This window comes from Carica papaya, chromosome 5 (genome assembly GCF_054855325.1).
Source record: "Carica papaya isolate Zhongbai chromosome 5, ASM5485532v1, whole genome shotgun sequence".
NCBI classification, from domain to species: domain Eukaryota; kingdom Viridiplantae; phylum Streptophyta; class Magnoliopsida; order Brassicales; family Caricaceae; genus Carica; species Carica papaya.
Genome location: NC_142313.1, coordinates 1,189,020 through 1,215,829, shown reverse-complemented (window position 1 = coordinate 1,215,829; position 26,810 = coordinate 1,189,020). Strand labels below are relative to the sequence as shown.

At 35.0% G+C, this 26,810-nt stretch overlaps 2 protein-coding genes across 3 annotated transcripts; one reads left to right on the top strand and one right to left on the bottom strand.

The window, feature by feature from the left end:
• The first annotated feature begins 895 nt into the window (after window positions 1–895).
• LOC110821209 (methyl-CpG-binding domain-containing protein 4-like) lies at window positions 896–3,187 on the top strand. The gene is made up of 2 exons (XM_022050957.2): window positions 896–1,054; window positions 2,501–3,187. Exons 1-2 carry the CDS (start codon window positions 989–991, stop codon window positions 2,996–2,998), a joined length of 564 nt encoding a protein of 187 aa, XP_021906649.1. The 5' UTR covers window positions 896–988; the 3' UTR covers window positions 2,999–3,187.
• A 943-nt stretch (window positions 3,188–4,130) lies between these two features.
• On the bottom strand, window positions 4,131–25,478 carry LOC110821482 (piezo-type mechanosensitive ion channel component). 2 transcript variants are annotated; one of them, XM_088220307.1, is made up of 22 exons: window positions 25,187–25,478; window positions 24,995–25,100; window positions 23,209–23,289; window positions 22,182–22,341; window positions 21,925–22,082; window positions 20,378–20,534; window positions 20,073–20,259; window positions 15,849–15,964; window positions 15,368–15,452; window positions 14,948–15,163; window positions 14,685–14,862; window positions 13,962–14,090; window positions 13,625–13,798; window positions 13,296–13,529; window positions 10,716–12,260; window positions 7,886–10,368; window positions 7,262–7,657; window positions 6,888–7,046; window positions 6,073–6,582; window positions 5,658–5,802; window positions 5,416–5,560; window positions 4,131–4,778 (listed from the first exon to the last, which is right to left on the bottom strand). In XM_088220307.1, the coding sequence occupies exons 2-22, from the start codon at window positions 25,041–25,043 to the stop codon at window positions 4,643–4,645; spliced, it is 7,443 nt and encodes a 2,480-aa protein (XP_088076433.1). In that variant the 5' UTR covers window positions 25,044–25,100; window positions 25,187–25,478; the 3' UTR covers window positions 4,131–4,642. The 2 variants fall into 2 exon arrangements, with proteins under 2 accessions (XP_088076433.1, XP_088076434.1); XM_088220308.1 differs by having other exon boundaries at window positions 24,995–25,088.
• Window positions 25,479–26,810: the final 1,332 nt, after the last annotated feature.

Here is a 26,810-nt window from a genome sequence, read left to right as displayed (position 1 = left end):
TTGGTAGCGGTATTTATAGAAAAATATAAAGCGTTGTGAACGAAAAAAACGTGACAGGGGGCGCCGACCTATTTTTGATATTTCACATTGATAAAAAAATTAATTAATTAAATAATTTAAAATAATTTTATTGATGCGTTTGGCACATTAAAATATGTAAAAAAATTAAAATATTAAAAATATTTTCATATTATTTATAATTTTTTATTACAATAAATATTTTTGAATATCATAATAAACAATAAAAGAAATACATCTAAAAAAATTGAAGAAATATTTTTTTTTTCACTTTTATGTTCATTTCCACAAGATTAATCACATTTTGATACAAAAAAAAATCCTAATTATCAATTTTCACTTTTATTTTTACTCAAAATAAAAGAGGAATGGAATTATTAAAAATTAATTTAAATTTCAGGGGCTTAAATGTAAATAACAAAAGTTTTTGGACCCGTTTGAAACTAAACCAAAAACTGCTGCTCGTATTTCCATAATCCTGTGGGCTCTACTGGACCCCACTGGACCCCACTGGACCCCACTTTCTAACGTACAACTGACCGTTCACAACAATCTCCTTAACGCGTGTGTTCCACGCCGGGGTCATTAAATGGTCCGTGCGTTATACTTTTGACTCTTCATTTGACTGAGGCCAGCTCATTCACTCACGCCATACTCGAGTCTGAGTCATATCTATCTCACCAGCAAAGGACACGTGTCGTAAGTTGAGAGCGAGTCTGAGTCATATCCATCTCACCAACGAAGGACACGTGTCGTAAGTTGAGAGCGAGTCTGAGTCATATCCATCTCACCAACAAAGGACACGTGTCGTAAGATCCGCGCTTGTCACCTTCCGGGAATCCTGCCTCGGTGGTGATATCAGCTCCAGAGGCGTTATGTCTTATTTGAATTTTTGCCAAACAGAGCTGTTTGTCCAAATCCTGTAAAGCGGAAAAAAGTTAAAAAATAAAAAAAAACTGGAAGGGGGAGGATGAAGAGACCGGAAGAAGAGAAAGTCATGGTGGAAGGCAAAGAAACACCTAAAAAGACGTCGAAGGTATCGAAATTAACCATGATTTCTTCTAATTATTATTATTATTGCTTAAAAGAATGATTATTGAATCCTCGATTCTGTACTTAGTTATGCTTGTTTGCCGATTTTAATGTTAATACTCTATGATTATCGTTTTCTAGATGTCGAGTAATTTTTATTTTTTTTTGCTTGGCTGAAAACAATGTTTGGTAGGTGTGAAACGGCTGGAAATAAGACAAATCTATTTCTAGGGGTTTTGTTTTCTTTCGTCGGCTCGATAAACAATAGAAACGCTCGCTTAGGTCACTGTGATTCAAACTAGTAGCGTGCTTCAGTTGAGACTTGAGTGTAGTTTTCTGGAAATTTGAGAAACGTTTTGGATTTCTGCTTTCTTGGCAAACAAACGGAGTTAGAGTTAGAGAAAGTTTTAGGTATTGCTTAAATGGTTAAGTGATAGGTTGTGACTGGTAAATCTGGGTTAGTTTGTGATAATGGATCTTGGTTGAGCCACTCGAAAATGCGTTTTGAGGTTGTCAAGGAGTATGAGTGTTTTTTTTTTTTTTTTATGTAGATTTTCTCTTTGTTAAGTGGAATATTTGCCTTAGTAGATCAAGATGTTTGGTCTTTGACTAAATAATTCAGTACAGGAAGGTTTTCTTAATGGGTACTTTAGGTTGCTGTAATTTCCATGTCTGCCACGCTGGAGTGATCAAAGGCCTATTTCTTTCAGATCACTCCTGGTTGCTAAGATTGATGATTGTGATTTTCTTTTCTTGTAGATGTATCTTTTCTTATTGATGTGTCCCCTGTTGATGATATAGTAAACTGAATGCATGCCTTTTTGATATGACAGCCTTAATTCTTCTTACTACTTTTGCAAGTCATTGTACATCAATGTGGCATCAATGTGTTCTTTCTATATAATTGAATTTATGATGGCTGAACTTGTCTTGACGATAAATTGTGTATAATATGATTGTGGACTGTGTATAATATGATTATTTCATGCTAGTATTCATTAATGAGAGAATTCAAGGCTTGCCTCTAAGTTCAATCAGAATTTTGATGGTTTTGTATTATTATTGCATAGGTCCTTGCATATATGACATTTTAGTTGCCAATTAGAATTGGTCATAAAACCAATTAAGTGGTAGTCAAGAGCTACGTGGTCGGTACTCCAAGCAGGAGGCTTTTCACAAACCGAGAGACTAAATCGGAGGGATTGTTTTTACTTGGGATTTTTAGGCAGCCATTGGAAATTTTTTACAGGACTGTTTGACCACTCACAGTACACTGACATTGTCTAATGGACTTGATTTATGAGCATCAGCTATGGCTAAAACTGACACTCCTTAGCATAGGGGTTCTCCAATGAGAAATTCCATAGAGAGTTGTAATGCTGGTAGTCCTGTTCCTAATTTTATTTCTCAATTGTCTTTCTGTGTCATGACTGTTGGATTGTTATGGCAGAAATTACAGCCTGCTGGCAGATCAATTGATACATATGCTGCACAATGTGAAAAATGCTTCAAATGGAGGGTGATTGATACGCAAGAAGAGTATGAAGAAATTAGAAGTAATGTCCAAGACAGGCCTTTCTTTTGCCAAACAAAACCTGGTGTGACCTGCAAGGACCCTGCTGACATAGATTATGATGCTACTAGAACATGGGTTATTGATAAGCCTGGCATCCCAAGGACCCCAGAAGGTTTTAAGAGATCCTTAATTCTCAGAAAAGATTTTTCCAAAATGGACGCTTACTACATCACTCCAACAGGGAAGAAACTGAGAACACGCGGAGAGATTTTATCCTTCATAGAAGCTAACCCAAAATACAAAGATGTATCCCTTGAACACTTCAATTTTACAGTCCCAAAGGTAATGGACGACACTGTTCCCCCCAATTTTCAGAAAAAAGGTACTAGCAGAAGTGGCAATAAAAAGCACAAAACACTAAAAGATGTTTGAGGGAGTCACCAACCAGCAATCCTTCTGTGAATTAGTTAAATGTCCCTTCCAATGTTAGTTTGTGATGCATGATGAATTAGGACCTTCAACAAATTGTTTGATCAGATTTACGTTCTTGTTTAATAGCAAAGGATGTGTTATCTAGTATTTTCCATTAATTTTCTATATATAGTACTGGATTTTTGTTTTTTTTTTTTTTTCAACTTTACTGCTGTGATGCTTGCATATATTTTTCTTCACGAGTGTTAGGGCAAGGAATCAGTACTGTGGGAATTTTTTTTTCCTTTTAAATTCTGATTATAGAAAGTTTCCTTGCTATGAAATGTTTATTATTCCATTGTTTGAAGAGTTCCTTATTCCCAATTTGCTAAGGGTATTTATTTGTTCACAATTAAATTGGAGTAGACAGCACCAAAGATCAATTAAGGATGGGAGTTCGAACTGAAGTCCGAACCAAAATTCTCGAAAACTTATTCTTATACTATTTATGTAAGTTCTGAAAAATTATGCTTTGGAGACTAGTTATTTTGTTGCATTTAGTAAATAATACTAAAATCAGAAAAGTCAGTAGGTAATGGTTATACTGAAAAATATGATTGGGAAGACATTGTTTGAAAAATTCTTATAACATAATAAAAAGTTACCCTCTGAAAGATAAAAACTTGTTTTTCAATCTCTTTTACCGCCAGCTAAATGGTATGGTTATGTTTGTATATACAGATAGATATAAGCATGAATATGATACAAATCTTTTGAGAAGTTCAATGTCATCTTTTCATACAAAATTTTAGTAGTTTCTCCCCTTTACTTTATTTTGTTGCATTTATACCTCAAGTTCTTATTTTTTCTTCTGAACTTAAATATGTTAAATGGCCATGCAAAAGAGGTCAAATAAGCACTTGTAAGAGTTTCAACTAGGTACTCTGAGTCGTCTGACCAAATTGGGCTTGTCTCCACAATATGGGTTACTAGAATTGTCTTTATTTTGCTCCAAGCTTTGCATGAAATTCAGATCAAAGCGAAGAAAACTCTGCACTTCAACTGTCCATCTTCATCATACAATTTGGAGAAAAAAAGCTAAAAGCTGTAATCAGAGAAGTGTGGGACAATTCTGCATTTTCATCAGGGAAGATGTCACAAACAGATTGGTATTATTCATTTCCTTTTCATCTACGAGGGTCCGGATGCATATATTTTTCTTTTCATACACATTACAGGACCTGTATATAACTTACATTTACAGTAACAGGAAAAAAAATTTAATCAAGCCAAGTGGCCTTGTGGTTACTCTCCTACTCTACCCATCAGAATTGCCCATATTCAAGCCTTCTTGGCTTTGAGGTATAATCAGGAAAAAATGCAATGCCACAAAAAATATTCTGATTTTGGCTCATTATTTCTCGAACAAATACTGCCTTGTCCCTGTTAGTCCACAACCTGCAAAACTTTTGTACAAGCATCTCCTCAGCATTTGAATTTCTTGAACATGGCAATGATGATCTGCAGCCATTGAGCTTTCCAGGACTATTAAATGAAGAATCACTGACTCATTTGTATTCATGACACTAATAAGGCATGAATCAGATCTCACTTCGGCCAGATTCCCCCATTGGAGTCTTTCAGTTGTTTCTTGCATTGGCTACCCTAATCCGGTTGGGTGTACTCTAGAAGCATATGTGGAGATCTATAGATTTTTACCAGTGTCCAGTAAAGGACCTCCTCCACTCCAAGCTCACCCTCAGCTCGTGCAGCATATATGTCCTCACAGATGGCTATCAACCTACAGTTGAAATTTGGAAGCAGAAAAAGCAGATGATATTTGATCAGTGACAACGATTTTAGCTTTATGAAAAGGAGTAGCTGTCCTATTAGTCCAAGTTGTTAGAAATCTATATTCTTCATCCTTTGAGTCAAGGACTTCCAGGTTGTAAGCTAAAAAAATGAAGCTTGAAGATGGAGGAAATAGAGTGCTTTTATGAATATAATTTGGTAAAAATATATGGAGGAACTGGGTCAATCATTGTACTACATGGAAGATTTAGGAGAACTTGATGATATCCTGACTATTTTGTAAATATTTTTATACATGGGGTTGCATCCTCTTGGTGCCAATACTTAATAATAAATTTATACTTTGTCATTTCAAAAAAAAAAAAGATAAAAATACAGCGAATTTTGATGCATAGAAATAAAGCTCAGACGAGGCTTTTTTTTTTTTTTTCAGTTTGTTTCTCTGAACATGTGTTTTGTGTTACGTTCTTTGCAAATGAAAAATTTTAACCCTTAATAATGTCTGAATGTTTGAAAGATCATAATCATGTCTTATTCAATGCAGATGAATTCCTGTTTTTTACTAAGTGCATTTTTTTCACTGAAGTCCGGGTGTGGAGGGCGAGAAGGTAAGTAAATAGGAATACCTGTCACAAGAAGGTAAGTTTTCATATGGTATTCTCATTCTCAGGTCAGAGCACTGCAGTCTGATAAAACGCCCAACTGCAAGCACGAAGGTTATGTAGAGGCCCCAGATGCTGAACTTGCTTAAAGTGTCACCAAGAATACCCTCTATAAAGTTGTATAGCAGCGTTAATAATATCATCCGAGATAAACCAAAATACCTATTAATAACCTATGAAATGTGATCAAGTCTTCTGATACTTACGTGGAGGTATTTCCTCAGACATTATGATGGCCATGGGTCCTTTAAGACCTCCACAGCCAAGTATATCAGTTGAGTTGATGTCATGAAATGACCACCACTTGAAATCTGCACGATTCATTTGCAGGTCTGCGCTAACTTCATTTACCTGTAAATAGTATCTATTCAGATGTCTTTTTAGCATCTCAAGTTATAACCTTCATGATTACTACTGGAAAATGGCTCAAAATAACATTCTCCAAATTCTGTAGTGTATATTACTTACGAACACAAGTTCAAAAGAGAGTGGAAGATAGATTTTATACTTGCACAAGTGGGTGATGTTTATTATCCCCTTTCTTATTTTTTTTGGAAACTGAAATGACTTGAGTTTTATGGCTAGAATACAGTAGGTATTAAGACAAGGACTCAGGCATACCTCTTGTTCAAAGGGTCTCACTTCACCAGAACCAGTAACACGGAAGTATTTTGGATAAAGATTGTATACCCTAAAGCTGTCTGTAGAACCATTCAAAACTTTTTGGACATCTGATCTTTCTGGAAGATCCACGCGATCCACAGTTCTAACATATTTCACTACTTCCTTGCCTGTGGGTCGATCCCTGGTAAGGACCCATGTAAAAGTGATATCCATATCGGTCTCCCGATTAAGGGACTGTGTGAATCTGGACTCAACCACATCAGGAACAAGCCACAACACGCTAGCATCAGCTTGGCAGCATATCAACTGGATGTCATTTTTATTATAAGTATCCAAATAGTGACGGGGATCGAGATTGTAATAAGAATTGAGCTTTTCCCATGGGAGCTTCTCACACAAAGTTGTTTGATACAAAGTCAGCTTTCCACTCACTGTCTTAATATCAATTTGGACACTAGCATCATTAATAGGGTTCGCAATGTTAGTGGGGTTACCACTGCTGTACATCTGTAAGGGGAAAACATAATTTCAGCTTTTCCTATCCAACATTTAATCACAAGTCAAGTACTACACACGATAGAACATCCAGGTCAAGCCCAGGATTACTAAATAAAGGATGAAGAGATGTTAATCACTGTAACTACCATATTCTAATTCATGCTCGTGTCCCAACATGAATTTGCCCCATGTATCACCTTTCATGACATGGAAATGGCCTTACATGAGACAGAGTTATGTAAACCAGTCCATGCTTAATCTCAACATAAAAGATAATCACGCAAATGCTAGTTTCTGGTATCAAAGGTTCTTACTAGCATTGGAGCCCAGATAACACAGATTAATATGAAGAACAGGCATATCCCATTGCAACATTTGGTCATCTTTGTTTGCTTCTCTCCTTGTTTGTGCGTAGACCGATTCAAAACAGCATCACATTTAACAAGGTACAAACTTGCATTTATATCCTCCAGCTAAGAAGAAAGAAAGATTAGCTTCAAAAATAAGGAGCCATATTGACCTATTGAAGTGCCACTGTCTAAGGGAAGGGGGGGGTGGGGAGAAGAAGGAAGTGGTCAATTTTTATTCAATGAAATACTGCTGCAGATGGCTGCCTGATGATTCATCAGCACCAGTTACACTACAGATCAATTCAAGTATAATATTAGCAACAAAAGTTTGCACTTACCTTCAGCCAGTCATACATTGTCAAAGATGTGGTTGTACATGACCAATCAAGTACACATCGCAATTCATAAAGAAACGGTAGAGCACGATAAAGTCTGTAACCTAAGTAGTTAACTCGTGAAACTTCACTTGTCAGAAACTGGCGATACAAGGTGCTTTTATGAGGAATTCCATGTCGGATTTGTATGGCCTGCAGCGCTAGAGAAACTGCTTTTGCAAGAAATATAACACGAAGTGCAAACCCAGCAGCATGTTGCTGGGAGGGTTCTGTGTGCCAAGCATACTCTGTAACTGAATATGTAAAGAGAATGAGATTGAAAAGGTAGAAAATCACTTTTCCGGTGGCGAATGAGCATAGGTAAATAACGCGATCGAGGACAATCAAGAAAAAGATAATCTGCATGAAGCAATCATCTAATCAAGTTATGAAACTAGATGCATACAAGACTTTGGCTACAGTATACAGAATGCAAAAAAGTAGCAACTGAGCCACCAAACTTGTCTCAACTGGAACATTTAAAATATGGACTCAAAGGAAGAAAGTACCACCAAACTTGTCTCAACTGGAACATTTAAAATATGGACTCAAAGAAAGAAAGTAACAGCAAAAGAAGATTATACTTACCATTAATATAAATACGAATTCTTTTGGAAACTGGTCTTCAAGCTTATAGACATCAAGGAATTCGCTTTTATTTTTTATGACAGACTGATAGAAAATTGCAACTAGAAAGAACACAGTCAAATCTGCACCAAATATGTAGGCATAGAGATCAATTTCCCTTTTTCCTCCTCCAATCACAGAAAGGATTGGATATGGGAATCCAATTTCTTCAACATATCCAGCTCGTTCTGCTTGTAGAATTTCTTTTGCTACATCAGCTGCAGGCGTCAGCGATTTATGCCATTCTGCTGAAGAACAATCTATCAGAGGGGAGGCATACACAACCTCAAGAACAATCATCGCCATATTTGGGCTCTCTTGCCTTCTTTCAATGCTTTGAACGTGAACCCTACTAGAGAAAGGGCAGAAATCTGGATTTTCTTTCTCGCATCGTTCATCATGAACTTTTTTAAGTAGCAGATTTATTCCAGACTCAATCTTCTCTGGCTGAATCCCATCCTCTGGCCACTGATGAACATCCATAGAAACCTGGATAAAATAAGGAGGAGATTCTGCTCCCTGTGTCATAGATATCCAGTACCTAAAAGTGTTTCTGACTAGCGATCTCAAAAGATCCCTCATTACGTAGAAGAGCTCCTCTGCCCTCTCGATCAAACTATAATTTTTAAGAATCTCTTTTCTAGAGGAAGCTCTCCTGCGGTAACTGAAATCTGTAGAAGGCATCCATTCACCATCTTTTACTGTTATTGCACTCTGAATGAGGGTAAACAAATATATAAGAAAAAGAGGCAGTGAACTGACAACAAATGATGATTTGATTTTATGTGTGGGGAATCCTAACTCATGAAGTAAGCTTGAGTCAATTTTCAAACCACAGTGCTGGATTACAATCTGGTAGAGATACAGGAGCAAAATATAGACTTCTGTGTAGATTAGCATAACAACCCAAAAGATGTAATTAGGGCCAGTATTCACACATAAAGCATACAAGAAGAGAGCCCCAAGATAAACCATGGAAAGCAGACTGAAGTTCCAAAGAAAGACCAGAATGAAGCAACAGTAACACACTACATCATTGTTAGACTGCATCTGAGACCATATGTGACGGAATATCCTTCCTAACTGCAAACTTGTCGCATCAGAACTCTCTGATTGCAGAGAAGATGAACGATCTAAACATGTATACCTCTTTGTCTGGCTTTCCATCTCATCGTAGATCTCATCATCAGCAGAGGACTGCTCATTCAAGTCTGAATCTTCTTGTGCGATGTTCAAGAAGCTCACAATGTTGTTAAATGCCTGATTTCCAATAGACTGTACCTGGGAAACACCATCTCCAAACAGCTGGACAGCAGACATTAGAGGATTTTCCTTTGCTTGGTCTTTCTCCTTTCTTTCAGTATTAAAAAATGCACCATCACCATCCTGTTCGATTTCAGTAATCTCACTGGGAGGAAATTCCATTGAGTGCCTCAAAGACCCTACTGCTTCTAGACTTTCCATCTTTGTATCAGGAGATTCATGCACCACAGAAGGCAACACTCTGTCCTCTTTTATAATCTGCTCTTGTTTTGTCAGCCAGATCTCCTCTTTATCAGGGCTATCAACATCCCTTTTGGAAGTACAAGAAGTGTTCCTCCTCCTCCTTAGGCCTTCATTACCAGGAGAAACATCCCCACGTTTAGTACTTGAGTTCATGCTATGAAGCTGTATTTGCAAGTTCAGCATTTCAGATTTCATCTTCTCTACTTGTAGATTACGCTGCCATTTCTTCTCCTCAGATTCACGAATCTGTTGAAGCTGAGCAGTTTTCCATGCAGCTTTCTTCTCTTGTTCATGCACAATAGCACCAATTTGCTCTGCTTCAAGATATCGGGAAACGTAATCAAATTCTTGGGATGAAAACATATATGATTGTAGTGATACCAGCATAAATATGATAATCTCAACAAGAGCAGATCTTGCAGTAATCCGAAATCCATAGTCATATTTATAAAATCCAATCACCTCATATATATAATCAATTGTTTCACACTTTCCGGCACTAAACTCGCCCACAAAAGGGGATTGATAGGCAAGAGAAAGAATAATAAGAGCAAAGTTGTATATCCGCAAGAACTTGAATATTTTGTTCTTCTTCTTCAGTATTTCGAGTCTCATCCGAAAGAAAACGAGAGCAAAAGCAAGATAACCCAGGTGTAGAATGTCATACTCGAGAGTTCCAGTAATCAAAATTAATGCAAGCACAAGATCCAATAGATGGCAATAACAGTAAAGCTTCAGATAGTCAAGAAAGGTCCACATGCTTTTAGTGTCAAAAGAGAGATCTCTCCAGACAAATGAGTTTTTACGCTGAGACATCATCTGCCTATATGTTGATGATTCAGGGAATCTGGACAAGTGATCAGCACGAAGTTTGAAGCAAGCAAGCATAAACACCACAAAATAGCTGATAAGCATACGAGGATCATCAACAATCAGTCCTACAAGAAAAATACAACTAGAAATTAGAAGATTATGTTGTCATGATTATAAGCTAGGAAAAAAGAAATTAGATAAATAGATAGATTGATTACAGGAATTGCTTGAGGTTTGCTCCAAGTATCTGGCTAATTCAAAGGAAACTCTTTGAATAGACTTATTAAATATCCATACTATTCTTTCACACAGCTTGAAAACTATTAAACGACAACCAATTAAATAGATGGGTTTTCAAAACAGGCAGATCAATGCCTGAGAGATGTTTGGATGTGAAATTTTCTAAACCTGTCATCCATAAGCATGCAGATAAAGCAATTAATTTGATCTTGAAGGTTTGAAAGAGCAATACCTAGCCAACAGTTCTTGCAATATTCAAAATATTGAGCTGAGCTTTTCCAGCAATCATGGCAACTTATATTAAACTTGCTCTCTGGGTGCTGACCTGAAGGCAACATCTTCTTCAAGATGACAAAGTACTCGAGAATGAGAATTAAAGCAAATAAAGAGACAAACACAGGCCACGATTTTTGTATAGCATGCCGCTTCAGCAGAATACAAGCTAAGAGCAATGCAATATATAGCATGGAGACAGCGTTTAATAAAGCAAAACTGGCAACAAGCAGCGCAATCATGTTTATCTCAAGACCAAAGAGGTTAAACAAGTTCTCTATCCAAAATTTCAAATATAGTTTTAGCAGAGTTTTCTGCATTTCAAATCTCTCGTTCCTCAATGCATGAATCCTCTTTTTATTCCACTTATTACTCTCCTTGGTGCTTCCCCAGAAATATCCAAAAGAAAACTTTTTGGTGCTACTACCTTCAGAACCTTCTGTCTTAGTGGACCCACTATTAGTGCCTAAATGCGGACCAGAAGTGAAAGATGGCCATGATTTGCTTGCCCCTTGTTTTATAGATATCGAACCAGGGTTTCTTGACGGCTTGTTTTCCGCATTAGAATTGGGAATATTTGAGGCCGTGTCTTCTGCTGAGACAAACAGTGGACAAGGCTCTTCCCACTTTCCCTCATTTATGGTTTTACTTGGCATCCTCTCCAGCCAATGGAAGACATTGTACTGAAGAGTACATGCGGCAATCACTAGCACTTTTCCCCTTAAGCCTGATTCCAGACCCCAAAAACCAGGCCCATACACTTGGAAACCTAAAAAAAGGGCCAAGTCGGAATGCTTTTGTCCAGGAAACATCCCGGCCTGTTTACCCCACATTTGAAAAAGATACTCGGACATCACTAGAAATCCTGTATAAACCAAAAATGATTTGGATGGGATTCGAGAAGCTTTGGGCAAAGTTGAACAAAGAACAAGGCCAAATAGGTAGAGAAATCCAAAAGCACTAATTGGGGACAAAGATGCATAGAATAATGCAACAAACAAGATCTTCTGACTGTGCCAGATCAGCAACCTTCTAATAAGCCCAAGTGTTCCAGATTCTAAGGGATTGGGACCATCTGCCCTGTTGTGCCTGCTTTGTCTCCTCTCATAGCTATAAAGTTGCATCACTATCAGAACTGCTAGAGATTCCCACACGTTCTCCAATAATGAGGCTTTGGAGTTGTAACCCAAATAAAAATACAGATCTATTATAGTGGACAACCACTCCTTGAAGCTGGGGAAACTGCTCAAGCTATAAATGAAGATAAATACAGTAATTGCATAAGCTTTCAATGGAAACCATAAGCGCCTTTTTGTTTTCTCAACCAATTGTCTTCCAGTGATCCAAAAAATGAGAAGGAAAATGTACCCAAATGATATACAATTGGGTCTAACTAGATATACTGCAAGAAGAATAGTGAGGAAAGCTATGTATGTTCCACATGATCGATACATAGATAGGAACTTCTGTCCAATTGCACTCAGGAATGCAGCAATCCTTCTCTCTGAAAGTACATGAAACAAAGGAGCATGTCAAACTGCCAATAATAACAATAGAAGTGAAAGCTAATAGCACTAGTATATGTTTTCTGAAATATAATGATTGACCAGATATGGAAACTTAAATTAGGCACATTTTGTATTCAATATGTACAATTTATTTTTTAACAGTTTCAATACTTGTGATTTGGTTGTTAGTTAGGTAACAAATACTGTTAGTTTGAACACATGAATGGTTTAAATTTTAAAAAGTTTGACATGTAAATTACTCAGCTTTAAATTTTTCAAAATTAAAAGCAAAGTAAAAAACTAAAAGTTGTGTTAGTTTTAACATACACAAACTCTCTTAAAGTTCTTCAATCCAGATTTTTTTAAAAAAAAAATTTGTATTTTAAATTTTATCATTTAGTTCTTTTTTTTTCAATTTTAGTTTCTTTAATTGTAGAAAATATAATCTGTATCATTCAAATGTCAAAGTTATGAAAATTCAAACTCATTCATTATGTTCAAACTAAGAGTATTATAATGTATGACTAACGATCAAAGACAGCATTTGAACTATTAAAAATAAATCTTATGTATTGAATATGAAAAAATTCAAAACATAAGTTTTAAACTATAATTCGTACCAAATATTATAGATAGAGTTATAGGTCTCATCAAAAGCTTCTAAAAAGAAAGCTACCATTACCAGATGAAAGAATCCGCCGTGTGATGCATAGGGCTGACATCAGGCTTGGGAGAAATCCTAGTAACCCCATAATGTGATGTATATCATGCTTAATATTCTAGTTGATTTTTTGTATCGTTTTTATCCACCAGAAAGGGAAAGAAATTTAGCAAACTCATAATAATGTCCCAGGGTATCATTTGCAGTTTGTCAAATAAACAGTTTTATTTCTCAAATTAAATGATAATATCTCAAAATTAATGCTCTAGCCAACTTTGAAATTTTCAAAAGATTTTCACAGATCTAAATGCTTAGATGACACATAACTTATACCAAAGAAGGACAAATTGGAGCAAGGATAAAATTATACCATAAGAAGGATTCTCGTGGCTGTAATTCAGAGTTGGTGAGGCATACACTGACAAGAGGACTGATTTGTTCAGGCCAGCTTTCAGGATGCTAAATCCAAATGGAGGACTAGGAGTATGCCTTACAATTGCAGAAAATGAAAATAGCATCTCAAAGCCATGATTATGAATAGCACAGAAGCAAGCAAGTAAAGCTATTTCCAGAAAATCCCAAGAGCTTTCATTCTTAAGGAGACCTGCATTGATACCCAAAAAAAGTTTGCATCCTTGCTTAAAGATCTACGCACTAGGGAAAAAAAAATAAGAAAAGCAAATAATAACAATTATATACCTAACTGCAAAAGAATTTGCCCGCTTAAAGACTTTTCTCGCCTCAGAGTGTTAGAGATTAAATCAATTTGAAGAATGTATAGAAGTGCAAAATGAGCTTCACATAGGAGAATAAGGGACTGGCGTATCTTTCTACTGATTTCATGGCTCAGAAGATATATCAAGAAGAATATCACTGCAGCACACATCAGAAATAAAACCAATCAGAGAGATGTTCCTAACTCATGTACCATAAGCCTGCCTCCTAATAGGATGCTTTATAAGGACATAATCCCAAAGCTGAAGACCAATTTTTGAACTAATAACAGCTAAGAATATAAGCGTTTTATAGTGCATACTGTAAACAGCATGAATGAAACCCGGTTTCATGGCAATGAGAAATATCAGTGTTAGCATGATAGGCCGAGAACATTTGCGCAGTCCCCATGCAACTGTGGCCACAATCAACACCTTGGTTTCCTCATCAACTGTAACCAAAGGCAATATATGATTATACAGGACAAATGATAATCCAAATTGCAAGTTGTAAATGAAAAAAATCTCTTGGATAAGAAACATAAGACACTATTGTTAGGCAGAACATGCATGTTGCAATATGATAACTAATTGCATGTATAAACATAGTTAGAAACTTGAATATGCAATATAAAAATTCAATAAAACCCCTTATTTATTAATAAAAAGGAATACTATTCGCACTCCAATTATTAGTGCCATGTACCCCTTTTGTTTGTGATTATTCAATATAGAAAAAGGAAAAGTGTCAATAGCAAATAGGGATTGCCAATAGTGCCAACAATTAGAAAAAGTCCCACTCCACAACTGGAGACTAAAAGGGTATCTTCCACCACCATCAAAATGTCATACCATACTTGTAATGGCCTTAAAACAACAGACGCTGTTACATACAGCCTAAGAAACAAATGAAAAAAAAAATTAACACAAGTTGAAGACAAAAACCTAGTTAAACAGTATCTTGGAATGATTCTAGCACTGTGGAGGAAAAGATTAGTCTAGGTGGAGTCCTATCTGATTACTCCCTAAGCCATTGCAATTATTACCTTCAACACTAGAGGTGTCATTTGCGGATTGCCCATTCTCATCCGACAAGTAGAAGAAAACAGAACTGTTCACAAGGTTACCTAAAGCAACCAAAATTCCTAGACAAAATTGTGCAAGCAAAAAGAAACCCGGTATGGAATAATGCCACAGCCCAACCATCTCCCAGATATCCATGTCCTGCATATGTATCCAGATATTAATTTTTGACCACTCAAATTATTGTTAAGTAACAAGAATGAATCACGTCAAAAGAAAAGACTACCTTTCCGAGTTTCAAATTCAAGAACGCAAATGCCACATTGAAAATATACGTGCTAACAGCCCACAAGAGAATGAATACAAGCAGCAGGCCACTTAATCGATGCAACCAAAACAAGGATGGGAAGGCATATATAATGTAGCCAACATATGCAAGTAGCCCAAATGCACATAAGCTAGCAAAATGGAAACTCCAAAAGGAAAGGGCAAGCAAGGAGACCTGTCAAACCCACCAACAAAATCTTCATATAAGAAGGTCAAACTGCTAATTTGAAAATCAAAATGATAATTTTACATGCAAACTCAATATTGAGTGGCATGATTATTACAATGAATAAATTCTGTGTGCATAATGTTTTTCCTAAGATAAGAGGGTTGATCAGTTCATCGAGAAGATGATAAACTGTAGTTCCAGAAGATGTACCAGAAAACCATACGTGAAGAAGTTGATACTAAAAATCCGAAAAACTGCTCCTCTTAACAAAACATTGGTATGCCTTACACCAGATCTGCGATAACCTCAAAAATAAATCATGTAATGTAAGAGCTGATCAACAAAGAGAAACCTGCATAAAAGAACTACACAGTACAATTGAAGATAATAGCAAACATTAGAAAAGAAAAGTTACAGATAGAAAGAAAAATTACTTTACCAAATTATCAGCAAGATCATGCAGAATTTTTTAGTAAGAAAAATATAAGGGCAAAATCTAATGAGAAAAGGAGAAGCTGAGACTATTCTGTCAAATCCGCTAACTTCCGAGTTAGAGATGCAAGAAATGGACTCCAAGTAAGAAAAGAACCAAGTAAACGAGGCACAGAGGCTAGTCATTTTCTTTTTCCAGAATAATAATGATTGTCTTGTAAGAATCAGAAACAAGATTGATTTTTTCAAACTTTCTCACCTTGATTCACGAATAAAAAATGAATGCTTTGAGGGAAGAAGTTTCTCTGTCAAACTACTTCCTTTCACAGACATGATAAAATCCATTTCCTCCAAATCACATTTGACGCAGGATAGCTGCACAAGCAGGCAAAATAAGTATCAAAATTGATATAGATAACCAATAAAAACCAACCCAGTGAGAGAAATATGTCAGAGAATATAATACAGGAAAGAAATTTTTGCTTTTTTTTTTTTTAAATAAAAATATGATATATATCATTTACAAGCACCAAAGAGGTGCCAATCCATGTACAAAATTATTTACACTTCAATCAGAATATCTATAAAGTTCCCAAAATCTTCCGTTATATGCATAAAATGAATCGTAATTAATAATTCATGGTTCGGAACCATCTATCCATAACCCTACCAAAGTTTGCTTCTATCTCCTCAAAAAAATTCTCATTTTTCTTTCTTTCTATACGACTCAAAAAATAATGAGTGGAGTGAAACTCCACATGGTTTTTCTCACCGCTAATACTCTTCCACGCTTAAATCTCATTCCTTACATTGCATATCATGACCCAATTAATTCTTAATAACCCATACACCATGATCCATAACTTGTATGCCCATGAACATCATCACTCTTGCATAGGAAGCAACCATTCACCAAAATCTTTCTCCTACTCTTTATCTTGTCAATAGTAAGTATACATCCCCTCCCTGCCTCCCAAGTGAAAAAGGCCATTTTAGGTGGAGCACTCGCCTTCCAAATTTGCTTGTATGGAAAGTTGATCTCAAATGAGTCATTTTTAACCAAGTAATTGAAGAATCATTTTTAACCAAGTAATACGGGAAAGAAATTTTTACCAATTACCAATTTAACTCTGCTCTATCATCTCTCTCTCTCTCTCTTTTTTTTTTGGCTCAATGGGAGCCAAAATGTTCTGTCACTTAGCGGTTTATAATTTAACTATTTCATACCAATATCTATTTGGAGCAAAAGAAACCGATTCTCTCATTCCACTATTAGTTTCTTGGTTATTTGGAAAGAAAGAAATAGAAGAGTCTTTGAGAGTTTATGTTCTTCTTAATAGGGTAGGGATAATTGGTTCTTGATGGAAGTGCATATATATATGTAATTATGTATGAGAGTTTATGTTCTTCTTAATAGGCTAGGGATAAGGGTTTTCTTTTCCATACTAAGGGTTGCGTATATTGAACCTTTTTATTCAGTAACAAACATTATATTATCTTCCCACATAGCATCAGAGTTATAGAAAAAAATATACTAACTTTTTACAAACCATAATCGGCCTTCATTGCCGAAACAAGAAAAGTAAAAAAAAAAACACCCTGAACAGGGTTAGCATTCATAGTCAGTCACTGCCACAACAGGTGACGGCCTTCATAGTCGGAGGACTACCCAAAGCGCATGGTCCACTGCCACGTGCCACTACCGCTCCAGCCAAGCCATTTCTGCCAAGCCGCTGCAGCCATGCTGTTTCTTGCCAGCGATTGACCACCACCACGTGCCTACTGCAGCCAAACACAGCATTAGTCGCCACTGCTCCAGCCGTGCGCCCCTGCTGCAAGCACACGCTGCAACAGCTACATGTCGCACCAGCAGCAGGCCCTTGCTCCAGCCATCAGAACGGAGCACTGCTTCCCCAGCCTGTACACCCCTGCTGCTCCACTTCCATCCAGCCTTCACTGCCAGTTACTGCAACAGCCGGCTTTCATTGTCCGGAGTCCTTTCTACTAAGTTTGTTCCACTAATTTTTTAGACATATTTGAAGTCACATCTGGGCATCACTGCTGAAAGGTTAACTTGCAACACTCATCCAAAGAATTACAACACATTCAGACAGCCTTCCGCTTGAATGGAAAAACCACATGAAGTTGTCACAATTGATTCATACTATCCTCAGAGGCAAATGAAAAATCAACTACCTCTTAGGAACAAGGTCACAGCTAAGAGATCCTCAATTTAATGCATGGGAGGAAGAAGATTTCATTGAGATGGGGATATCACCTATTCCTCCACTCTTGAGTAAGATCCATCCACTATTTTTACTGTGAAATTCTAATTACATGGATTACATTCTTGAAACAATATTTTAATTCCCGTTGTGGTTAAATGCCCCTAAGTCAATGACTCAAGTATCTTAACTTCATAAAATAGCATTAGGTGCACTAAAGGAATTTTTTTTGCATGGTTGTCCAAATCCTATGTTGTTACTTATAGGGCTTTAACATAGGAATATTTTTTGGAGGGTTTCTAATATGCTCTTTATTGAATGGAATGATTCCTTAGTGGAGACAGCTTCATTAATAGAGACATGATTTATCTTACTTTATTTGTTATTAACTGATTTTGTAGTCTTCAAATCAACTGATTTTTCGTGAATTTTTCAGCAGTTGCCTAGGAGTATGACTAGTTTTTTACAATGATCACACCAAGATCTTCCCTTTCTTTACCAATTGTCTGAGTTGAGATGAGGTCCCTAGATAGCCAAGGTAGAGTTTTGCTCAATAATAGTGCTTGTAAATCCATCTCCCAATATTATATTTTTTCTTCTTTTTTCTCTCATTCGGAAAATACCCCACAAATACTAGGTAATGGTTCTATTCCGAGTATTTTTTCCGGAACTTCATCTAAATTTTTATTTAATCTCATGAGAAATTTAAAAATTCTTTTTCTTTTCATAATTTCTCTATACCATTTTGCATCATCTGAATAACTCCACGCAAGTTCTTCAAATACATCGAGCCATTGCCAGTGATGGGTGAGCATACTGTAGTACTAAGTTACGGATAGATCTCCTTATGCAAGCTGTGGAGACTAGATTCAACAACAAAAATTTTATGATGTGTTTTCTTTGTTCGAGAAGAACTCCTTAATTGCTTCCCAAATTTCTATGTCGTCCATACAACAAAAGATTCTCATTGATATCATTTTTCATGGACTTAATCAGCCAAGACATGATCGTATTATTCTTGGTCTTTCAAAGTCTGAAGCTTTTGATCTTCTATGCTCGATTGGATGACTTCTCCAATTAGGTATTCTTCTCTCCCTCTTCCATAGATAAAGGTCTTGACCGATATAGATAATTGAACATAGTTGATTCTGTTTAACTTATGAATAGTGATAAAAATTTAAGTATCTTCTGGTTCAAGTTGTTTAATGGAAATAGTTCTATCAGAGTGAGATGTGGCTTCAGAGAGGTTACTGGTTCTTGTCGTGACCATTCCGCATTTGGTTATCAACAAGATAATTTTTTTTTTTATATAGTTTATAGATCTTGATAACATTAAAATTTGTAATTAAGTTTTTTATTTTCTGAATTTTTATTTATGATATTAATGTAAATAGTTGGATATATATATGATAAAAGTAGAGAGAGTTTTATTAGAAAACTAAATATAAATAAGTTCTGTAAAAAGAAAATAACTTTCAGTTATGGAAATCGATTATAATTCTAATTTATAAGGAGATTTTTATGAAGATACCAATCTGCATAGGAATTGGACTTTAATAAGAAGTTAGATTTGTACAAAAATATAAAAGTAAAATACTCATATATAATTAATTTTAGGATTTTCTTTTCTATACTAAGAGTTGTGGATATATAGGATCCTTCTATACTCCCTCTTTTGGAGAGGGCTTAGAGGACCTATTATATATTTTGACTAACTTGTAACAGTTCTTTTATACGTGGGGAGCATCCCTTGGTCCCTTGTATATGAATTATACTTCTTGTCTTTAAAAAATTATATATTTAACATCACTTATTTTCAAAGAATAATGCTCCCTGAAAATTGTTGATAACTCGATAATTAGTAACCGTACCAGGGAAACCTCATTTTCTATATGAGAGCTTCCCTTGTAATCCTGCTTACTCAACCAGATCACTGAAGCATGCAGCTTACATGCTTGTAGGAGAACATGAGCTCTGTAGATAATATTTCTTCCTTTTCGAAAGAAAAAGCTACTATTAAGAGAGAAGCAAGAGGGAGGATAAATTGATCCTCTTTCAAACAAAAGAAGAGATAAGATAAAGCAAGGAGGAAAGCATCGATATAAAATCACCACCCCTTCCCCTTATTTGACAAAAGCAATCCCCTGAAACAACCAAGTGCCTTGGCCCATAAAAAGACTATGCAAGTTGCAGATCATCCTGCTCTAAACAACATGTGCAGGTTCAATGTGGTGATTTAAAGATTCTAGCATACGTACCATGATGTACAGTAGCACAAGAGAAACAGCAGAACAAATTTCTGGCCCCTCAGATTTGGCAGATATTTTAAATAGACCAATAAAACCTGCTACCCACTTGATCATACTGGGGAATGGCAATGGCAGCTGATACAGATAAAGCAGGACAATGTTGAAGGCCGCATACAGAAGAAGAGCCTTCCACCACCTTAAAAGTCAAAAGCACAAAATGACAGGCTGTTTTAGGCAAAACTGACAATCCAAAAATGAATGGACAGAGAGGGAGGAAACTGTTGTCCACCGGTAATCCTTAACAAATTAATCACCTGAAAAGTCCTGAAAAATTGCTGGTCAAAGACCAATCCACAAGACCAACACAACTGACTATGAAAAATGGTAGAGAAACCCATGAAGGACGGCTGATTCCCACAACTAGCTGAATGGCAGGCAGCAGCAAACAGGAACCAACCTTAAGATGACTACCTGCATTCCAAAAAAAAAAAAGAAATTCTTCTATACTAATTCATATGAACTAAACATGTTGAGAAAAATTAAACTCTCAAAAGGTGAGCCATAATGCAATTTCAGCTTCCCAAACTAATCATGACTGGCATAATGAAAAAAGATGATATAGCATTATGAAAAGAGGAAACAAGTTAGTATAGATAGCTTCATATGAAAGAATGCATGAATAGCACTGAACCAAGTTGACCAGGAAAGGTGAGGAGATGGTAACCAGAAAAAAAATGTGTGAGCTGTCACTTAAAAGACAAACCAAATAATACCACTGTTCTCTATAAGAATGCACCAAAGTTGCAAATAAGAAATTGTAAACCGTTCAAATTTCCAGCTTTATATGTTTGGTTTTGTAAATGAAAACTGCTTTTTTATAACAGGAATGGTCAAGGGGATAGCCACACGAGAAACACAAAAGCTTAAAAGAAAACACCAAACTAACATACTGCAATTTCTTTTTTGGACTGCTTCCATAAATAATTCTCTCCACACAAAGTGGATTAAAGATTCCCACCTCCCATCTCATGGGATTTCAAAATTCATTACGCAAAACCTTGTGCTGTAAGCTTCAATTCGAGGGTGAGGATTAGAAAATGATAAGATACTTGTTATATAGTTTTTTAAAATATATTTAGTTTCCTATTTTTAGTTATTCTATTCTTATTCAGATATCTCTATAACAACCATGTGCTATTTCTTTAGCATAAGAATGCACTAGATCTAAAGATACTTGATTCCAGCCCTTAGTTTTTTGTTAAGGGGCAGTCGCTGCTTCCTAATAAGGATTTGGGAAACCTCATAGATTTTTTACTTGATATGTAATTACTTTTATATGAAAATTACATTTCTTTGGTACTTTATTATATTATAAAATAAAATATATATCTTTTATTCTCAAAAAAGAGAAAGAATGCATTGCTTCACACAAGCAGCATAAACATCTCTTGCTTCAGTATAATTAAAAATGTCATCTTAAAAAAAGTTTGCTTGATATGTAAATACTTTTGTATACAGGTTGCACCTTTTTGATGTTTTATTATATAATATAATAGAATATATATCTTTTATTCTAAAAAAAAGAATGCACTTGCTTCACAGAAGCAGCATAAACACCTTTCTTGCTTCAGTACAATGAAAAATGTCATCTCAAAAAAAAAAATTTGTTAGTCAATAAACCTGCCAGCAGAGAAAAATTTTAATGCTTACAAGTATATTAAAAGAAAAACCTCAAATGAAAAGGAAAACAAAAGTTTTCACCCGCCCCTTGCAAATTAGAAATTTGCAAACTAGACTGGAATCAAGCAAAAGAATAACTAAATAGATAATAATAAGGGAAAATTCTGAAGTACTTACAAACCTAAATGTTCAACTACTGCTGAGAAATGACCCCAACATGAATCACGCCATGGAACCAGACCAAGTCTGTTCCCGTATATATCAGCTAAGGCAACTGCAATTGCTAATAGTTGTAAAACCAAAAAGTATATGACTGTAGGGGACTTCCAAGACTGGAGTCTGCAAAAGCATACAAACAAGACAAAATATTGTGTAAAGCAAAGGCCACAAGAAGGTTAGCAAGAATAATACTAAAAGAAAAGGACAAGTAATTCTTACATCATAAATCCAATTATCTCAGCGCACCATACACTTCCTGTACTCCATTTATAACCCACAACAGCCCATATAACAAGGTATACTACTTGAGCAAGAATAACAACTAAAGAAAAGATAATAACCAGCCACAATAATGAAAACCTCCTCCGGAAACGAAATCCTACAAAGAAAAGAGAGAGAGAGAGAATAAGAAGGAAACATGCTACTTTATTAAAAAAAAAAATCGAAATACAAAGTGGATATGATATTTATCATAATTCTTTTTACTACTTTACAAGCATGACCAACTAACTTCTGTGATATTGATCAACATATGATATTGAGTTCCACAAGCCAACAACATCATACTCATTTCTTCTAAACTAATTTACTAACAGTCATTTAGGACTTGATTTTTTTAAAAAATAAAAGAACTTTATAGAAGAGAAAGAGAATATACAAAATAATTAGTCATGTAGGACTCAAAATGAAATCTCAACCCGAGAGAAGCCAATTCAAGTCAAATTCGTACTTAAAAGTCAAGATGCTCTTTCTCAATCATATGACATATATTGTTTGACAACTCTAGTAAAATTCCTCGTTGATCTTTGGGAACTGGCCTTGCATGCACTCTACATTTCTTTCACATCCTCCAGTTTTCAGTAAACTACATATGTAAGTCTCTTCAAATACAGAAATGAGAGACTATGGGAAAACTTGTTACTGCAGAACTGCTACAGTTGAGTCTCGAGAAGATGATAATCTACCATCATAATTAACCAAAAAAATGAACATTGACAACTGATTGTGGTTCCTTAATTTATCATACTCTTCCATCAATAATAAAACAAGATCTGGAGAAAGAAAATTATATGTTCTCGTTTTTTCAGTCAATGCCAGAAAGTAAGGTTTGATAGAACATCAGAAACACCTGATCCCCCAACCCAATGCAGGAAAAAAGCAATACTGGGATATGATCAGAAACTACAAAACTTAAAGAAAATGATAAAATGGAACCATGACAGGTTACCCTCATAATGCAACTTACCTATTTTTGGTGCAGTATATTGTATAATGAGGAAAGCAATCAAATCAACAAATGAGATCAAACTCCAATTGATCGACGCAGCTGTAGCAAAAAGGAAAACATATAAGTTCAGATATCATTCTTTCATGAAGTGAGCACGTATACACTATGCATTTATATCAATATGAAATGACAACACCTAGAAACTCAGATATTAACTAGAGAATGCAACTCGTGAATGTTGGCAAAAAGTAATCATGAACAGACAAGTATGTGCACTTGCATTCAGATAAATAATCAGAGAGCTGGAGACAGGAAGAGACCAAAGCACAACATCATTTGCTATAGATATTAGTTTTTTATCCACCATATTTCTCTATATAACGCAACAGAAATAAAAGTAGTCACAGACTGACAAGTAGATGCACATGCATGCAGATAACTGATGAGAGTCGGATACAGGAAGAAACCAAAGCAGAATAGCGTCTTCTTTACCCATTAGTTTTCTATCCACAGCACTTCTCTACATAACATAGGCAACAGATATAAAGCTATCTTCTTATAAGAATGATCAAGGATTTATTCTGTGACTACGTAAGACAAGCATTCTAGAAAGCTCCTTACAAATTTCTTGATGCTTACCAAAGGCAGCAACTTACAAAGAGATGACCTTAAAGACAATTATAATCTGCACCCACAATGAATACAACCATATTGACAAATATTAAATGATCTCAAAAACTCATTCTTAGGTTTTGTATTGACTTAGACATTGTCTATCTTCCCTATTTTGCATTCTTTAAGAGTGTACAAGTTAGCTCATGTTACTCCATGAACATCACGCCGCTTTCAACCCAGTCAAACTACATATCCATATCTGACACCTCACAGCAGAGGATGGTAGTAACTTTTTCCTAAATGTCAATGCATGTTGCGAATTTGAACAACAAAAAATAAACTCATGCAGTTACTCCTTTGAGCATCAGGTAGGAAGACCCATAACACAGCTACGGTGGAAGCTTCAGCTATTCCATAAAGGATATCATGATGCACAGCAATTGATACTGCTCCCATTTGTCACTTGAGGATGAGTGCACCAGAAATAGTCATGATTGAATCAAATATCAAATATCTTAATAAAACCTGTAATTGTGCATCAATGGAAACCCAATTCTTACTCTCAGTAAATTCAACAGAAGCCCTTTGCCCTCTAATTTGCTTGCTACTCAATGATCAAAGCCCTGTTTAGTCTCAGATCAAACAATTTCAACATGTGAAATTTTCTCCAAATATTTTGACCAAATACAGACTTGCTAGAAATGCCTGTGCATGGTCAGATTAATGCTAAAGCTAAATTATGGAACCATTCTCCACATAACTTCAGCTGCACATCACGTATCTTAGACTGCCTTGAATACTCAAACGGTCTCCATTCTCCAAGGGTTCCTTCCGGCCCAAACCATAAGTTAAACATCCCACTGTGCTCATGAGTCCAGTTCTTATAAAAATCCTATGTACGTAAAAACTGTACTAATCATAGTCCGTATAAGTCACGAAAACTAGCAATCCTCTGCATGTCTGGCCAGCTCAAATTACCATCAAACAATTTAATTTCCCCATGAAACAATCAGACTGTATTTGCTAGGAAGGATGAAGAAAACAGACTTCAATCAATTTGCCATCAAAACCAAAGATATGAACCATTTAAAGCCCCGGGTGTAATAAATACCAAATTCCACTGATTCTAATATAGAAAGAAAGTAAAAAACAAAGAAATAGAAATTTAAGGGAAAGAACAAGCATATACCTGCTAATAGCAGCAAAGGCAAAACAAAGCCCACCAAAAAATTCGCCATGAATTCCCTCTGCCGCCCAACACGATCATGCAGCTCTCACCATCTCTGCAACCCAATCTGATAAAATCCGTCAATGGGTTTTCAGTTTCTACCGAAATCAATAAAACCCATTTCCAAAACGAAGAATCCAAACTCTCGCATACCCGAGAATCTGACACGAAGCTAAGAAGCCGTTCCCCGTTCAAGAACAGCGATGAATCAGAAAATTCCTTCTCTGGGTTCTCTAAGGATCCGTCAACACGAGCGTTAATCAACAAGAAAAATGTCTAGGTACTAACTACTGGTCTAAAGAAAGAGAGAGAGAAAGTATTTGCGTTCATTGGGAAAACAAATACATGATGTTTCTTGTAGCCAAAGGGAGAAATTAAAAGCTAAAAACACCATGCTTTCAGGAGCATGAAGCTCTTTTTCGAGGTGGAAATATAAAATTATTATTATTATTATCATTGTTATATATATATATATATATACATAACATTACCCAGTAACATTATGACAGAATCATTATTTGTTTTTCAAAATCAAAATATTTACAACAAAAATGATGCAAAATCTGACATTTTTTGCTGTAATGCCCAGATTTGTTGACCAATAGAGTTCAGGATTTGGTAATTTGACATTTTCCAATTTTAGGCAGAAGAGAGGCCTTTCTTATCATCTTGTGCCCGGTAGCCTTCCTTTTTCTTTTTTAATAATGCAAAAATAAGTATTTTATTATGTATTTATTAATTAATTTTTTAACTTTTATTTAATTAAAAATAAATATTTTATAATAAATAAAATATGGCTTTTTAATTCCCTATAATTATTTCATTTCCATTTGTTATTACATTAAATTTTTATTTGACTTAAGTGGATAATCCCAAAAAAAGTGAATTATAAAAATTTAAATTTTGGCATAATTATGTATATTTATATATATATATTACTTTATTATATAAGTAATTCAATAAACAAATTACAAACATTAAAATTATTATCGAATTGGATCAATCTTTTTGTTCAAGAACATCACAATTTTTTCTAAAAAAATAAAACATTAAATTATAATGAAAAACAAAATAATTTTGATCAAATTAATAAATGAATTTTGTTTTTTAAACTTTTCCAAAATTGTAGTTTTTCAAATGAATTTGGATCAATTTCTTCTAGATTTCATGTATTTTTCTTTTTTAAATAAATATTTTACGTGTCAATAAATAATTAAATAATATTTCAAAAGTAATTTTAATAATTTGTTTAAAATATAATATTATTTTAATTTTTTTAATTATCGGACTTAATTGTAATTAGGCCCAAATCTAATAATTTTTCATAATTGAAAAACCAATATTTTAGTTTTCGATTGAATTCAAATTTACCCATTTAAGTTATTTGTAAATGTAATAATTATAGATTATTCCCTCATAATAATAATATAATTTATACATAGCCTTTTAATGAGTTATTCATAATAAAAATGCTTATTAAATAAATTAATAATTGATTTTGATAAAAATGATTTCGAAATATTTTTTTCTCAATTTTTATGTGTGGAGAAAAATCTTAAATAATTTAAAATAAATATTTTAAAGATGTATTTTTAAATAATAATTATTATTATGAGTTGGTAACTCATTTAATTATTTACAAAAATAAATAATTAAGTTTATTATTGCAATTTTATTATTAAATAAAGGATATTATGGACCCTCCAATTTCACTTTTCTTTATAAAAAAAAAAAAAAATTGGTTTGCAAACGACGTCGTTTAGTTCTTAAGGCAAAC